Source organism: Sus scrofa, chromosome 11 (assembly GCF_000003025.6).
Source record: "Sus scrofa isolate TJ Tabasco breed Duroc chromosome 11, Sscrofa11.1, whole genome shotgun sequence".
Lineage (NCBI taxonomy): Eukaryota > Metazoa > Chordata > Mammalia > Artiodactyla > Suidae > Sus > Sus scrofa.
The window spans coordinates 3,339,480-3,356,476 of NC_010453.5; the positions used below are offsets into that span (position 1 = coordinate 3,339,480).

The following is a 16,997-nucleotide window of genomic DNA, read 5'->3' on the forward strand; positions in this document are numbered from 1 at the left end:
GCCACAGCAATGCCAGATCTGAGCCATGTCTTCGACCTACACCACAGGTCACAGCAATGCCAGATCCTTAACCCACTGAGCAAGGCCAGGGATGGAACCTGCAACCTCGTGGATGCTAGTCAGATTCGTTAACTGCTGAGCCGTGATGGGAACTCCCATCTGTGCTGTATTTTAGATTCCACATGTAAGTGATATCATATGTTATTTGTCTTTGTCTTTTTTTTTTTAATTAGAATTTTATTTATTTATTTTTGTCTTGGTTGTGGCTTATGGAAATTCCCAGATGAGGAATTGAATCAGAGCTGCAGCTGCCGGCCTACATCACAGCCACAGGAATGCTGGATCTGAGCTGCCTGTGACCTATACTACAGCTCATGGTAGCACCAGATCCTTAACCTAAGCAAGGCCGGGGATTGAACCCATATCCTCATGGATACGAATCCGAATCCAGTTTGTTATCGCTGAGTCACAACGGGAACTCCTGTCTTTCTCTTTCTTACTTCACTTAGTGAGAATCTTTGGTTGCATCCATGTTGCTGCAGTTGGCATTATTTTGTTCTTTTTTATGGCTGAGTAGTATTCCATTGTGTATATGGGCCACATCTTCTTTATCCATTCCTCCATGGATGGACATGGAGGTTGCTTCCCTGCCTGGCTACTGTGAACGCTCTCTGTCCGTTGGTAGGTCGTGTCCTTGGTAGAAGGACCTCTTGCCCGGGAGCAGGATGTAATGTTTCCTGTTGGGGCCTCAACACCCTTCACCCTCAGGGAATCTGGGATTCCTCAGGGTTTTGTGCCATACAGACTCCCTTTCTCTTTGGTTGTCCTAACTTTCCACTTTGATTTCTTGCTCATCGATATGAAAACCCTTTCACCCAAGCGGGGAACCAGTCATTAAAATAAATGCCCGTCTGTGTATCTTAGGATGGAGCCTGATCATGTGAGAAAAAAGAATGTATACCTGTGTGTGTACCTGGGCCACCTTGCTGTCCGGTAGAAAACTGACCGAGCACTGTAAACCTGTTCTAATGAATAAAATCAAAATCATTCTAAAAAATAATGAACAATTCATCGGTGAAGAGTCCCAGAAAGTGCCAGGCCTCCTCTCTCTGCTCCCTGCTCTCCGGTCGGGGGCCAGGCTCTGTTCATTAATTCCGTAGATCTGCTTTTGGTATGGCTGCCACCCCTGCGGTGTCCCCTCCTGTCTAACCGGTAACCAGAGATCCTTCCTCTGTGCCCAGGCTACCCGGATCCGCAGCTCTGTTTCAGCGTCTGAAAATGTGATACCTGTGTAGTTTTGGGTGTTTTCCCCACTGGGTCGTTTTGCCTCTTCCACCTGGTTGGTAAAAACAGCTTTTTCATTCTCTCCGCTTGGCAATCGTCTTCGGAGCCAGGGTGGAGTAGTGGGCAAACCAGGAGGCTCCCTCTGTCTGGTGTTTGGCGTCTGGTGTGGAGGGGCCTGGTCCCCCGCCCCGAGAGAGCGGGTGGGCCCGGAGGTCACGTGATCCCCACCCAGCTGGCGAGTCTGCTGGTGACTCTGTGGGGGTCCCTGCCCACCCTTACCTCAGGTGAAGCTCGTGCTGGCTTTGCAAGTGGCTTCAGTCCCCCCCCTGGCATCCCGCCCCCACCTTAATAGCTGGGCTGCGGGCGCTGGTCCCTCTGGGAGACTCTGTCCCCTCCCACTGGCGCTGAATAGTCAGATCACTAAGGTACCGGCGGCGCTTTTCCAGCGGGAAATCGGAATGGCAGGTAACAGGGTCACTAGAACAGTTACGGCGGGAACGCAGAGGCTGGGCCACCGCGCGGGGTCCCGTGGGTTGTGGAGCTCCGGCGGGATGCATCCTGGAATGATTTCCTGCCTGGCTGGCTGTCCCCAGGGCCTGCGGCCCATGGAAAGGGGCATCGCCCAACCCATGGGGACTTGAGATGAGGGAAGCCTCCTCGGAGCAGTGAGCCTGAAGCCGCCCTGAAAGGGGGAGTTTTTGGCAGGCGGAGACCATTCCGAGAGGACCAAAGTCCAAGTTAAGGAAAAATTCACATCCCAGGCTGTGTTAGTCCCTGAGCTGATCTGTCTCCCCACCAGACCCCAAGCTCTCCGAGGGCAGGGGGGGCTTTGGCCTTGAGCGCTGTGCCCCAGGACATTCTGAGCTCAGGTGACCGAGTGGCCTCCTGTCTGATGAAGCTTTTGCTTGCTGACCGGCAGGCGGGTTTCTTCTGCAGGCTCCTGCCTCCGGGTCTCTATGATGTGTGGGGACTGGGGCGCGGCGTCTCTGGTGGCAGCACCCGGTCCCTCGCCCACCTGGGAGTTTCTCTTTTTTAGTGTATAGACTCTGGGAGTATACTTTAAAGGGGAAAAGAATAAGCCACATCTTAAAAAGGATAAAAGATGGAGTTCCTCAAAATGCTTGTCTCTTTTAGGAAACGCCTTGCCTTGAAACTCCTCCCTCACACGATTTATAATGTGGGTTGTGTAAAGGACTCCCATAGTAACAAATACAAAAATTCAACTTGGAGACATTGAACTAGTTGCTTGGTTACAGTTTGCCCCATTTTTCTTTTTTTAACAGTACATGAAACTTTGAGATAATTGCAGTGCACTGGAAAGGAACGATGCAGAAAAATCCCCCGTACTCTTGATCCGGTTTCCGCCGATGATTTTTCCAAAACAATGGTCTGATAGAACCAGGATGTGGACAGAGATGCAGCGGTGATTTTGAACATGTTCATGGGCTGAAGGACCCTCATGCCTCTGCTCTGTGGCCTCACTTCTCTCCCTCCTCACCGTCTCCTTTGTCCTTGGCAACTAGTAGCAGGTGCTCTGTCATTTTGTCATTTCAAGAAACTTAACAGAAATGGAATTACATGGCATAACCTATAGAGATTCTCTCGGCCACGTTTTTACCATCTCCAGGCTGAGCGTGGTGGTTCTGTGACTGGTACGGGGGTTATGAGGGTTAATACAGATAAAGTACTTAGACAAGACTCCACGAAGTTCTGCCTTTGGTCGTGATGGATTTATGGCCTCGTGACCGAAGTCAGCTGATCGGGGGACACAGGGTTGGCAGAGGGGCCAGAGATCTGAGTGCCTGCATCCGCGTCTCCATGGCATCACGCTGCCTCGTTAACGGTTTTTCCACACTGGCAACTTTCTCGCGTCTCTGTCTGAGAAGAACCGTGATGCGCCAAATGTCACATCGACGAGGGAGTCGGGAGGAGCCATCGAGCCGGAAAAGTGTGTTTTGGGCGGAGTCGGGAATGAAGGCGGAAGGGTTGGCCACCGTGGTGGCTTGTTCACATCTGCACGCAGTTTTGCGGGTCCTGTTAAGATTGGTGCTGGATGTCACGCGTCCTGTTGGCTTGTCACCCAGGTCCGAGGACCCTAAAGGGCTGGTGTCCTTGTGAATCGGGTGGTGGCTGACCTGCACCTGCCTTTCTCTTGCGTGTGGCTTTTGACTTCCAGGCGCTCAGAGCCACCCCTTCTCTCTCTGGAAGGGGCATCCAGGTGTCTGCATCGCGGGCCTTTCGGAAAGAGCAGCGATGGGCCAGCTGGGCTTTTGTCTGTGAGGAGAGTTTGTACATCCATTTTTTTCCTCTTCCTTTTATCCTGGTTACAGCAGACGCTGGGGGGCTCGACTCAGCATCTCCTACATTGAAGAAGAGGGTTTTTAAAGGGTTGTTTGGAATCCAGAAGGATGCTGTCAGGGCCGTCCAGTCAAAAGCCTGCCTCTCTGTTTGATCTTTGGAGGGTAGGAAGGAGAGGCTGGGGAGAGAGGAAGCGAGTCTGACAAGGAACATGCTAATTTTTCTGTCTGGGGGGAGCTTTCCCGTCAGAGCGGAGGTGTGTGGGACACGTAAGATAACACTGAGGGGTAATGGGCTTCCTTTTCTGGAAGTGCAGCACTGTACTGTCGGGGTGGCCTGGGAGCTGATGGCGCAAGTGCCTGGGTTCCCCCGGAGCAGGTCCTGCAGGGCTGCAGACGGCCGGCTGATGCGGGCGGACTCGATGCAGAGGCCGCGGATGCCGTGGTTTTGGCAGAGGGAGCCCAGGTGAAGGGGAGCCATCTGGGGACATGGATATCTCTTGTCACAGGCTGTAGCCACAGATGCCAGCAAGGGCACCGGGGATACGGCTCTGCAGATGAGAGGAGGCTGGCGGCGTCTGTGCCCAAGGATGTCAAGCTCTTCTCCACACCCCGTCCCTGCCCTCCATCCCCCCAGCACCACCCAAAGGGGAGGAAGAGGGTGAAATTCTGGGAGCCAGAGCATCCTTACTCAAGAGAGGCTTCATGCCGCTTACATGACCTTTAAACATTTTTGTCTTTTTGTCCTTTCAGGGCTGCACCCATGGCATATGGAGGTTCCCAGGCTAAGGGGTCTATGTGGAGCTGTTGCTGCTGTCCTACTTCACAGCCACAGCAACGCCAGATCTGAGCCACGTCCTCAACCCACGCCACAGCTCACGGCAACGCCGGATCCTCAACCCACTGAGCGAGGCCTGGGATCGAACCCACAACCTTGTGGTTCCTAGTCGGAGTCCTTTCCGCTGCACCTTGATGGGAACTCCTAAACATTTTTAAATTGGACTGAGTTTCAAAATAAACCGAGTCCTTTTTTTTTTTTTTTTCTTTTTTTTCAATTCTCTTTTGGGCGGTAGCTTAGGGTCCAATTTGTAACTCTGTAAATTCAATCTGCAGCATTTTTTCTCTGTCCACTTAAGACAGGACGCGAGGTTTTGTGTCCGTGTCCTTTGGATGAACTCATTTATTGAGCACCTTCTGTGTCCCACGCCCGGGGGCCACGGGGGGGATTAGGATGAGTGTGGCCCCACCCTGTGGGTGTAGAGCTGATGTTGGGAGGCAGAGGACATGCCCACATGAACTTGAAAGTGAAGCGAAGGGTAGCCTGGGGTTAGGGGATAACCAGGCAGGGCAGCCTGTGTAGAGGGGATATTTAAGCACAGGCTTGAGTGATGGGACCGAGTTACCAAGTCACGTCTAGGGAATAGAATTCCAGGTGGAGGGAACAGTAGGTTCCCGGGGGTGGGGGTGGGGGGACAGAGCTGACCTGTGAGGAGGGGGCAGAAGGCTGCTGTCAGGGAGCGTCAAGAACAAGGGAGAGATGTGTCACCAGGAACACTGGCGAGGTGCGTGGCTGAGCGATCACGTGCCGTGACCCCAGGTGCCTTTGGCTGAGGTCTTGTGTGTGTGGCCAAGAACTTAGACGCCGCCTCGCACCCTTGAACAGGAGCAGCTCTCTCCTGGGGTTTACTCTTGGGCGACTGCGTTCATGCCTGTCGAATCGATGATAGGATTTCAAAGTCTGTGTCCCTAATTTGAGCCCAGCTTCGAGGTCCTCGTGATTTCAGAGAGAGAGAGAGAGAGGGAGCAGTGAGTGATGGCTTGAAGCAAGATCTTAATTTTCCGCTCAGGAATGGAACCTGGGCAGCCTGAGTGAAAACCGGGAATCCTCGCCCCGCGAGCAATTAGAGGCTAAAAGCAGAATGGCCCTGACTCTTGCCCACTGTTGAAAGCAAGAACGTTTCAAGCAGGCAAAGGTGATAAAATCAGGTGCACGGTGTATTGCTAGAAGCACGGCGCAGTGTGCGGGCACACCCAGAGAAGTCCTTGCTTTCTTTAAGGCAGAAGCGGGACGGTAAACACGCACCCAAAAGAGTGCAGGCGTCTTCCTGAATGAGGCCTGGCCGGAGAGGTGATTTAAATCACTTAGATAGGACAGTTCTGCCGATGTTGGTTCTCCTTTGGCCAGCTGTCTTGGTTTTCGTTCTCCCACCTGAATGGACACCGCGCCCTCCCTGATAGGCGTGCGCATCTTTAGGCCAAGGCAGCGTCCAGAGCAGAGGGTCGTGGCTCGGCCCACAGGACTTGTTATGGCCTGGGGAACCCTGGCGTTCGACTCCTGGGAGTCTTCGTGCGCATGTGTAAGTGGGGAGGTGTCCTTGACCCCAAGAGTAACTGCTGTGGTCCTCTTATCTTTTGACTCCAGCGGAGCTCAGCTCCTGCCATGAACTTTCTCCTTGCCGTGTCACAGAGAAGCAAGGCCCATTTACTCAGCCTAACAGCTCAGCCCCGGGGCCCATCTGCCTCCCATCTCACCCCGAGGGATGGAGAATGGCCATCCCAACGAGAGAGAGGGGGGGTGGCTGCTGCACATGCACTGGGCTTCTATTTTAAGCCTCCGCCAGGCCAGCCCTTAGAAGCACGTGTGTCTTCATTTCATTTCCATGGTAAATGTTAACATATCTCAAGAATGAGATGGTTGTCAAGGACCAGAGTCCAGTGCGTATGGCTGTACTTCCTGGACGCCAGGCTCCAGGCAGTTAGGGGTTTGACTTTCGTGCCCGGGCTGGAGCTGGCAAGGTTGTGAACAGAGCGTCACTGGCTTGTGTCTGCTCGTGCGGTGCTGTTCCTGGAAGGCTTTGTGCCTGCTCTGCACAACCGAATCGTAGCTGTTCTCAGAGGCAGAGTTCAAACTCTGTCCCAACAAAATTGCCCTGGCTGTTGGCCTGTGTGGACTGGCCATCACCTCTGTCCTCTGAAGTCCTGGCTTTTTTTGTTCTCTCCTGTTTCTGTGGCCTCAACTGAAGTGGGAGTTTCTGCCTTAAACTTGGTACCTTTTCCCTCGCCCTGACCTGGCGGCATGCCTTCCGTCTAGAAGGTGGCCTGTGGCTTTGGATGAGTTAGCCCCCAAATATTTGAAATCACACACAGCGCATGGCCGGTGGCCTGTCTTTTTTCGTGGGGAAAGACAAGCTGGTAACCATGTGCAGTGATGAGAGATCCTGGCCTGTCGGTGCCTGTTGCCCGGGGTGGGTATTTCTTGCCAATTCGTGGGTGGAAATGGATCTCAGATGCTGGGTGGGGAGAGATGTGGTTTGTGCAAAGTGGGGTCTAGCGGAGGCCTCCAGAGTGTGTCTGCCACGGTGAGAAGAAGCACAGTTTGCATTTGTCCGGCGTTTCCATTGTGTTTATTTGACAAGAAACATAACGCTTCCTGGGCCGATGGATCGCTCTGGGTCTGTGTTCTGAAGGACTGAGAAACATCTTTGTAAAACCTGGGGGAGACCAGAGTTGAACTTGAGACTCTTGGGGAAGGGCAGTGTGTGTGTGTGCACACGCACGTGCATACCTCTGGCCGCAAATCTGTGCTAATTGCACTGTTTTCCTGGAGGCAAAGAAAGCACCTTTACACACTTTCCAAGTGCATGAAAAATTAGGAAAACAGCAGCAGCAACCTTAATTCATTAATATTTATTTACTTATTTTTGTCTTTTGAGGGCCACACCCGCAGCATATGGAGGTTCCCAAGCTAGGGGTCTAATCGGAGCTGTAGCTGCCGGCCTACACCACAGCCACACAGGATCCTTCACCCACTGAGCAAGGCCAGGGATCGAACCCGCATCCTCATGAATACTTGTTGGGTTCTTAACCTGCTGAGCCACCGCAGGAACTCCAACATGACCAGCTTTTAATTCATAGAAGGAAAGCTCGAACGCCTCTGTTTGCCAGGAATGCTGTGTCCTCTGCATATAAATCAAACAGTTCTTTAGCAGGGAGGCACTCATTTATTCTCCGCTTAAATACCACACCTGCGATTCTCCCCAGCCCGTTTGGCAGGATGCTCAGGAAGCCTTCACCCATATCGCCTGGAGTTCTTCCTGTCTTTTGTTTTCCAACATCCACTGGAAAAGTCAGTGTAGCTTCCTTCACCTAAACTTGACGCTTCCCAGACCTGAAGACGGTCATGTCCTGTTGCTGCAGAAGAAATGTAGCCTCCTTTTGCCTTGACGTGGGAGTTGGCACTTTCATCAGCTTCGCTGAGAAAGGCCTTGGTTTAGATGACAAGTCAGCAAAATACGGCCTCGGGGTTGGGGGCGGGGTGGGGTTGGGGGCCGCAGCTGGAAGGGTTCTTACATCATAAAGGCTTTTGTGTTTGGAAAAACAAAAAAAGGACTGAGGCCATGTGTGGTCCAGAGCCTAAAATATTTCCTCCTGCCTGACCCTTTGCAGAACCAGTGTGCCAACGCTTGATCTGTGTAATCGATTTCGGTTTTGTGGAGGAAGAAACCAAGCCTCGGGGCCTGAGCGCATTGGGGCGGCTGGTTCCGGGGGGGAAGGGGAATTGGGTTCAAGTTTCTGCAGATCTGGCTTCATGCTTTTTTTCTCTTTTTCCATTATGGTTTATTACAGGATATTGACTTTTGCTCCCTAGGACCTTGTTGTTTATCCACTTGATACATAAAAGCTTAGATCTGCTCATCCTAAAGCTCCGTCCATCGCTCGCACTCCTTCCCCGCCCTCCAGGCAACCACAAGGCAGTTCTCTGTGTCTGTGAGTCTGTTTCTGTTTTGTAGATAGGTTCATTTGTGCCATATTTTAGATTCCACATGTAAGTGATATCATGTGGTATGTTCTTCTCTTTCCGACTTCACTTAGTATGAGAATCTCTGGTTGTTTTCATGTTGCTGTGAAATGGCGTTATGTCATCCTTTTTTATGGCCATGTAATATTCCATTGCATGTATGTACCCCATCGTCTTTATCCATTCCTCTGTCGATGGACATTTAGGTTGCTTCTGTATCCTGCCTATTGTGAACAGCGCTGCCCTGAATGTAGGGGTGCGTGTATCCTTTTGAATGATACTTGTGTCTGCATATATGGCTAGGAATGGGTTGCTGCATCATCACATCTGGCTTCTAACCTCATCTTTGATTTGACCTAATAAGACATCTGTGACTGTTAATAAGGTTTTCCTCTCGACTCTGTCATCCTGGAGTTCCCGGGTCCCGTCTGCAGAGCAATTCTGGTAGGGACTGCCCAGTGTTGGCCAAACTCTGTGGATTAAGGACACAAGTCTCTGTAAATCTGTCCCCAGTGTAGACACTGGCTGCGAGGTCCAGGGTTCCCAGGCCCCCTGCATTTTGGCAACTGGCTGCAAATTCAGGGTTCCCTTTCCCCCCTCTATTGCACTAATGAGAATCACCCAGAGCCCTCAGGGAAAGCGTGCTGTCCCCTGGATTACAGGTTTATCAGAATAGGTTCAAATCGGGAACGGTGGAGAGACAGCGTGAGTTTGGGGAGGGTCTTCGTGGGAAGCTCCGTGTCCTCAGGACGTGTCCTCTGAGCTTTGGTGTCGTGGTTTTGTCAGTGTTGGACGTCACCGATGTGAGTCCTTGGCCACGTGATTGGACTCTGGAACTTTCTACCTAAGCAGCGTGCCTGCCTGCCAGGGCGACCTGTGTTTGCGGACACCTGCTCTGCCTTCCTGTGAAAGGCCTGCCTTCCTCTGCATCCTTGAGCTCAGGGTGTTACCACAGCTGCAGTTTCACGGTCGATTTTGAGTCTCAGTCCTTGTGGCTCCCCGCCCCCGCTCCTAGTCGCGAGGTCAGGCCGCTGGCACCTGGCTCAAACCCCAACCCTCTAATCACAGGTTTTCTTCCTGGCAGGTCCGCTCCTCTTCTAAAACTATCCAGGGCCCACTCCGAGGCACCTCATTGGCATCCGCTCAGGTGTGGCCAGGAGGGCCCCCCATGACCGACAGAAATTCCAAGGGGCCAGAGTTCCCCCCAGGAAGCCAGGCCTGAGACCAGCCAGAATCTTGACGACAGCATCTGAGGTCTGATGCCTTCATCCGAGCAGGTTGCAGAGGGGCTGCCGAAGGGCTTGTCGCTTTAGTAGGTTTCTGACTCAGGAAGACCGTGGATTTCTCTTCCAAGCATTTCCTCTGTGAGACAGGAAACCTGCTTTGAAGGTGACAGGGCGGGCAAATGGCCCTTCCAGCCGCCTGTCTTCCTCAGCTGTCTCTCAATCAACATGACACAGAGGGATGAACAGAAAAATGAATCCTCGTCCCGGCTCCCCTGTCACGGTCTCCTGGAACCCTTAGTGGCCCTAAGTGGGGCCACGTAACCCTCCCCAGGAGGAGGGATGAAGGGGACTGCACGGTCCTCACCTGCCTGGTGGGGCTCCCTGTCCGGGAAGGGGTTGGAGGGGAGGTTACCAGACCAGGGCGAAGCCCTTGGCTCGGGCTGGCTGGGCCTCCTCACTGCACTAGCCCTTGTGTGTCCATGCGACTCATGCTTACGGGCCGCCTCCTGTGTGCTGGGCGTTACTCAGGATGCCCGGGGTGGGGGAAGGGGTGTGTAGGGCTGTGACCCAGACAAAGCCCCCGTCCCGTGGCCGTGGCCGTGGCTGGCAGCCGTCTGGGCTGCATTTGATGTGCTTGTCCGTTTTCCTGCTCCTGCATCGGTTCTGTCCTTTCACTTTAGTGTCTTCGAGTAGATGTTTCCGGAAGCCTCGTGTAAGGGGCAGGAGTTGTAAGCATACGTTGTGATGGGGTGGGGTGATATTTTCAAAGCGCATTAAGTCAGGGTTCATCTCACGAGTCTGCGTGTGGCGCCGTTGTCGTACCCGGCTTCGCTCCAAGGAGGCTGGGACGTGGCTTAAGGCAGAGCATCCAAGACACACCGTGTTCCTTTGAAAGTATCACCGTTTTCTTCCAAAGCAGGATTGGGTCTAGAGGCGGCCGCTGCAGCAGAAGAAAGGCATTTGAGGCTTTGGGGTGGGGTGAGGGCCTCCACTTAAGACACTGGTCCAGATCTGCCCTGTGATTAAGGAAAGACGAGCTGGCCCGGTGGGCGATGGATACTTGGGAAAAATTTCGCTTGATTCTCTGATCGCTAATTTTGTTCACAGTGGTTCACCCCAATATTTATTATACAACATTTCGATTCTTGTTTAGAAAACTATTGTCTCCATGCTTGCTTCCATCAGTGATGCTTTCTGGGGGGTCCTGGTCTTCTCCCTTTCAAATTCCCGTCGTCCAGTGTGGCTGCTTTTTTCTGAGCCACACATCGTGTCCAAAAGAAGTCAGGCAGACTTTTCTGTTGAGATGTTTCTCGGGTCCATCCTTCCCCATTTTTTTTTTTTTTTGGCTTTTTTAGGGCTGCACCCATGGTATGTGGAGGTTCCCAGGCTGGCGGTCCAATCAGAGCTGTAGCCGCCGGCCTGCACCAGAGCCACAGCAATGCCAGATCCCAGCCACGTCTGTGACCTACACCACAGCTCACGGCAATGCTGCATCCTTAACCCACTGAGCAAGGCCAGGGATCGAACCTGCATCCTCATGGTTCCTAGTCGGATTTGTTAACCACTGCGCCACAACGGGAACTCCCCCTGCCCCCATTTTTAATTATGCTTTTATCATCTTGCTTCCAGATGGGGGGGGGGTAGTTTCTTCGCTCCTTATCTCCAAACCTCCCCTCTTCCTGCTCGAGCTTGTAAGTCACTGCCAGGTGCACGTCTCTCCTGCTTAGAAACCTTCTGGGAGTTCCCGTCGTGGCGCAGTGGTTAACGAACCCGACTAGGAACCATGAGGTTGCGGGTTCGGTCCCTGCCCTTGCTCAGTGGGTTGACGATCCGGCGTTGCCGTGAGCTGTGGTGTAGGTTACAGACGCGACTCGGATCCTGCGTTGCCGTGGTTCTGGCATAGGCCGGTGGCTACAGCTCCGATTCGACCCCTAGCCTGGGAACCTCCATATGCTGCGGGAGCGGCCCAAAGAAATAGCAAAAAAAGACAAAAAAAAAAAAAAAAAAAAAAAAAAAAAGAAACCTTCTGTGGCTCGTCTTCCCCTATAGCATTTCAATCATCCACAGTCTGGCCGCAGACTATCTTTTTCTGTGAGCTTCCTTTCTCTTCAGTTCCAGTTTGGACCCCCAGGGCTGGTGTTCCTTGTTTTCACTTGGCCCCCTGTGCATTTTGTCTAGTGGCCTTGACCCGAGTGTTTCTTGCCTTTACCCACAATGTCCCTTCCTGCCGTAAACCTGACCCAGAACAAAAAGGTTGCTGGCCTCTGACCCCATGAGCACCTTCAAGCCCACTTTCAGTCGCTTGGTCACCAATGCTGCGGTGCACTGGTTACTGTGGTTATACTGGCCAGTGTTTTGAGAGCAAGAAGCCAGAGCTTTTGTTTTATGTTTTTGACACCTTCTCACTGGGGAGTCTCAGCTGTGGCTGCCCGTTCGTCTCACTTAAGCTTTGAAAACAAAAGGGTCAGGGAGTTCCCATTGTGGCTCAGTGGGTTAAGAACCCAGCTAGTATCCATGAGGATGCAGGTTGGATCCCTGGCCTCGCTCAGTGGGTTGGGGTCTGGTGTTGCCGTGAGCTGTGGTGTAGGTTGCAGATGTGGCTCGGATCCTGTGTGGCTGTGGCTCTGGCGCAGGCTGGCAGCCGCAGCTTCAATTCAACCCCGAGCCTGGGAACCTCCATATGCTGTGGGTGCCTCTAAAAAGCAAAACAAGCAAACAGGACAAGAGGGTCAGAATCTGTGAACGTCTGGTCCAGGAACGAGTTAATTTTGAGAGCTCCCTCGAGGATGACGAGGCACAGAGCTGAGAGCCAGTGAGTGAACTCCACCTGGAAGTGAACGTTGCTGCCCGCGGTCCGAGCCCTCGGTGCAAACCTCTGCATCTCCGCTTGGAGAATTCAAAGCCACCCTTTACAAGACCTAAGTAAAAATGACGTATTCAGCCAGCAGATACGAGTGGCCGTAATGTACCAGGCACCGTTCTGGGCGCTGAGGTCACTGCACTGAAGAAAACATCTCTGCTGTCCTAAAGCTTCTGCTCTTGGCCTTGGGAAGACAGACCATACATATTTAATGTCAGCTAATGATGGTAAAGGATGTGGAGGAGGACAAAGTGGGATGAGTGGGCAGAGAGCAAACGGCCCTTTCACATAGGCTGGTTTCAGAAATCTTCCGTCTGCCTTAAATCAGCAAATGCTTTGAAACCAGACCCCTCTGAAGTCCTGCTGAGCTCAGTCTTGAAGTCCCTGCTGCTCTCTGCTGCCCCTTGTGGATGAGCGGAGGCACAGCCGAGGGACCGGCGGGGGCAGGGTGATGGGGGGACGCTGGAGGGGAGGATGGGGTCCTGTTTGAGCCCTTCCACTGGCGGTGAGGAGGGATGTGGCAGTGAGCGGGTCTCATGATAGCGCCTCGGCGCTCAGCAGCAGACTTTCCGCTGGGGTTGTCCCCTTAGGTGGAGGTTATGAGAAGATTCTAACCATTTGTAAAAAATGACACACACACAGAGTCAAAACTTGCTCTGTGTTGGTGTATGTTCTTTGCAGTTCTGAAGTCGCTGTTGACTGAAATAAGGTGTCCATTTCCTAAGTAATAGACCACACCTGCTTTATAGGTGCAAAGTGCTGCAGGAATTAGGCAGATGCCTGCGGGGAAAGGGGAAGAAGGCTCCGTTAGCTTATTTTTTCCATGAGTCTGGACTTCAGGCGCCCCTTCCTGAAGGTCAGTTTTGGGGAGGGGGTCGTCCTGACCAGTGAGGGGTCCTGCCTTGTCGTTGGAGGTGTGGGCAGTGGTTTCAGGAACACGTATGTCCTCGTTTCCCTGGTCAAGCACTTCTCAATAGAAGGTTAAGGGGGAGCTTTAGCCCAAGAGAGGCTCGGCCCTAGGGCTGAAATCACATCTTAAGGAGATAGACCTGCTTGGATCTTAACCACAGAAGCAGTAATGAGAACACAGGCTGGAGGCTCGCGAGCATCCGTGAGCTGCGATGGACACGGCTCTGGTTGCCAGGTGCATCTGGGGAGAAAAACAGCTGCTCTGCTTAAGATAATGGGGAATCCAGCCCCCAGCGCTGAGGTTTGGGCGCCTCATCTTGGAGCCCGGAGGTGTGCTAGCTGCAGCGAATGCAAGGCACACCCCTTTGCTGTCATCTCGGCTTCTAAGCACAAAGGAGCGGAGAAAGCCGAGCTCCAGAACGCAGCCCCTGGGCCTGGAAGGCGAGCTTGCCCGGGGTAGGGGAGGCTCCGGCCTCTGCTCCCTGCATCCCCGCGGGCCATGTGGTGTCCTGCCTTCGGCAGGGCGCCCCTGACCATCCCCACCGGGCCTGAGGTCCGCGCCGAGGCCAGGCGAGCTGGGTGGGGGCGGGGCGGGGCGGGGCGGAGGCTCCCACCCCCCAGAGGCTTCGCTGCGCCGGGTACCAGCGCGGGCGGGGCGGGGCGGGGCCGGGCACGCTGCGCGCGTCCCCAGGGGCCGCTGAGGTCCAGAGGCGCTGCGTCGCCCACAGCATCCTTTCCAGCTGGTCCCGCCCGCCAGTGCTGCTGCTGCTGCCGCGCTGCCACTGCCTGGTGTGACTTCTTTGTGTTTTGCTTTCTGCCTGCCCCTCTTCTCTGCAGGACCTGTTCGCCCTTCTTCCGGCTATAAGAAGGCAGATGATGAGATGTCCCGGGCCACGTCTGTGGGAGACCAGCTGGATGCACCAACCCGCACCATTTACCTCAACCAACCGCATCTCAACAAATTCCGAGACAACCAGATCAGGTAGGAGACGGCGACCAAGAGAGGCAGGAAGCAGTTAATTCACGGCTGGGATGGGACTCGGCTTCCTCCGGTTGGTTTTTCCTCCAGCCCCTTCCCCGCCCCGCCCCCTCAACCCTGGCTGTCTACACTGGCGTTTGCAGTCTTGGCGTTTTGTCTCCCTTTGCGTTGGTTCTGTGCTCAGGCTGTCTCTGAGTCCAGGGATGTTTTCAGTCTTTTGTCTCTTCTCTCTCCATCCCTGCGCACCCTCCGACGAATTCCCCAGTCCTGTTTTAAGCCTTGGAGAGCTCTCCTGAGCAGTCTGTCTTAGTGTAAGAGGAAGTGCTTTCTAATAGAAGCACTCAGCTCTCCGTGCCCGGGACGTTGGTTATGAGGGCTTTATTTGCTAGGAAACTTTGCCCAGAGTTAGTGGGAAGACAGACAGACACACACTAACATTTAAGCGTCTGCTTTTTGCCAGCTTCTGTATGGGTGCTTATTAAGCTATGTGAGTTTTATAAAGCCAATGACCTCTTGAAGAAGGCAGTCTTACCTTCAGATGAGGTAACTGACACAGAAAGATGTTAAAAGTACCAGCGGCCACTTAGCTACTAAATGGCAGAGCTGGAACATGAACCACCTCCAGTTCTTTCTGCCCTGCAAAGTTCAATCTTTGAGGCACAGGAGTTAGCCTGTTTGTAAATTTCATTTAACTTCCAGACTTGGACAACTTTCTCTGGGGCGTGGGGGGAATTGGTAGCCCTGTGAGTGGCTCAGAACCCCAAGCTCAGGTGGAGAGAGGGTAAATGATGGGCCAGGTTACACACAGATTATTGACAAAGCTGAATTCCAGCCCTGGGCTCCTTCCAGAAAGTTCCAGAAGAGCTTTGTTATATGCCAAGCGTCCCCTGCAGCCTTAGCACTTGTACAGGCTCTGTAGTCTGACATCTTTGTTTAGAAAGGCCTGGCTCTTGGACATTATTGTGGCTTGGCGAGATTTGGGATCCAGCAGTGGCGCGTGTACTCTGCAAAGGTGACCCTTCCTTTTTTAGGAGAATGATCGATGATCTTGGCTTTGTCTCGGGTTTTAAGAATAACCGTTGGGACCTCTTTTAGACTTAACAGTGCAGCTTAGAAGAATGGCCAAGGCCACGTTCAAGGATGGGTGGGCTTGGTTTAAGATACGGGGCCTCACGCACAGGAGTTAGCGCTTCACACACTAAGGTAGTTCTTCTCAAAAAGACAGTAACACGTGCTGGTGAGGACATCGCAACATGGGGGCCTCATACATCACTGGTGGGAATGGGAAACAGTGCGGCTACTTGGGAAAGCAGTCTGCAGTCTCTTAAAAGGTTAAATGTGAAGTTACACGTGACCCAGCAATTCTGTGCCAAGGTATATATGCCCAAGAGACATGAAGCCGCATGTGCACACAAAAGCTGGTACAAATGTTCATAGCAGCTTTATCACAATAGCCCAAAGTGGCAACAATCCCAGGTTCTGTCACATGACAAAGGGATAAAGAGAGTGTGATGCCCCCATACAGTGGAATATTATTTGGCCACAAAAAGGAGTGAACTCTTACAACGTGAGTTAATTGAAAACATTACGCTCAGAAGAAGAAGCCCGTAGCGGGCCTCACATATAGTTGCATTTATATGAAATATCCAGAAGAGGCAAATCTATTGAGACATAAGATAGATTAGTGGTTCCTAGGTCTGGGGAGGAGGTTGGGGAATGGGGGCAACTGCAGCGTGTGTGGGGTTTCATTTTGGGGTGTTGGTACACAGCTCTGTGAAATTCCCTTAAACCGCCTGGAGTCCTGCACTGAGCAGCTCAGTCCCTTTCCTCACACTGTCTCACGTGTTTCTATTGACTTAGTTTTAAAAAGATTGTTTTTAAAAAGTATGCGATACCGTATGAGGCTATGGAAAGGAAGAGTTACTTTTCTTTTTAAACTTTAAGATATTTTGAAAGTAGTATTTTTGCTTAGTTCTTTTTTTTTTTTTTTTTTTTTTTTAAATCTTTTTAGGGCCGTATCCATGGCATATGGAGGTTCTCAGGCTAGGAGTCCAAGTGGAGCTGTCACCGCCGGCCTTCACCGCAGCCACAGCAGTGCAGGATCCTTAACCCACCGAGTGAGGCCAGGGATTGAACCTGTGTCCTCACGGATGCTAGTCAGATTTGTTTCCTCTGCACCATGACGGGAACTCCACTTCCTATTTCTGTAATTTCAGCGTCCGTTTGTGCCTACTTAAAGCTGGGAGACTAACGTAGGGGTCTGTGTTTTTTGTCAAAATTCCCTGGTTTCCATGGAAGGTGAAAACTTGTAAAAGCCTCGTTAATGTGGCTTCACAACCTGTTCTTCACAACCTGTAGTCGACTCTCTGACTTTTGAGACGTATTTATTTTGGCTGCCCTGCGGCAGGTGGAGTTCTCAGGCCAGGGATCGGATCGAGCCGCAGCTGCGGCAGCTCCAGAGCCTTAACCCGCTGTGCCCGGCTGGGGATCAGACCCTCGGCCCAGGCTCCCCAGATGCTCTCGATCCCGTTGCACCACAGCAGGAGCTCCAAGACTTATTTTTATGATCGAAGCGATTTCCCGTGGCTGCCGGTTGTTGCACAGCTTCATTAGTGCTTTCCCGGGGTAGGGGAAGAGTTAGTGG

The 16,997-nt window shown here is 52.6% G+C and overlaps 1 protein-coding gene across 16 annotated transcripts in view; it reads left to right on the forward strand.

Moving 5' to 3' along the window:
• Positions 1 to 16,997, forward strand: part of LOC100523747 (phospholipid-transporting ATPase IB) — a 516,487-nt gene that overhangs the window by 62,085 nt on the left and 437,405 nt on the right. For 10 of the 16 annotated variants that reach the window (XM_021065485.1, XM_021065478.1, XM_021065484.1 and 7 more), the window contains one exon: positions 14,212 to 14,356. In XM_021065485.1, coding sequence (XP_020921144.1) covers positions 14,256 to 14,356 — 101 coding nt within the window. In that variant the 5' untranslated portion in view covers positions 14,212 to 14,255. Of the gene's footprint in view, positions 1 to 2,241; positions 3,233 to 9,265; positions 9,634 to 13,806; positions 13,831 to 14,211; positions 14,357 to 16,997 lie in introns of those variants that run through there. The other 6 variants (XM_021065487.1, XM_021065477.1, XM_021065476.1 and 3 more) reach the window with 6 other exon arrangements.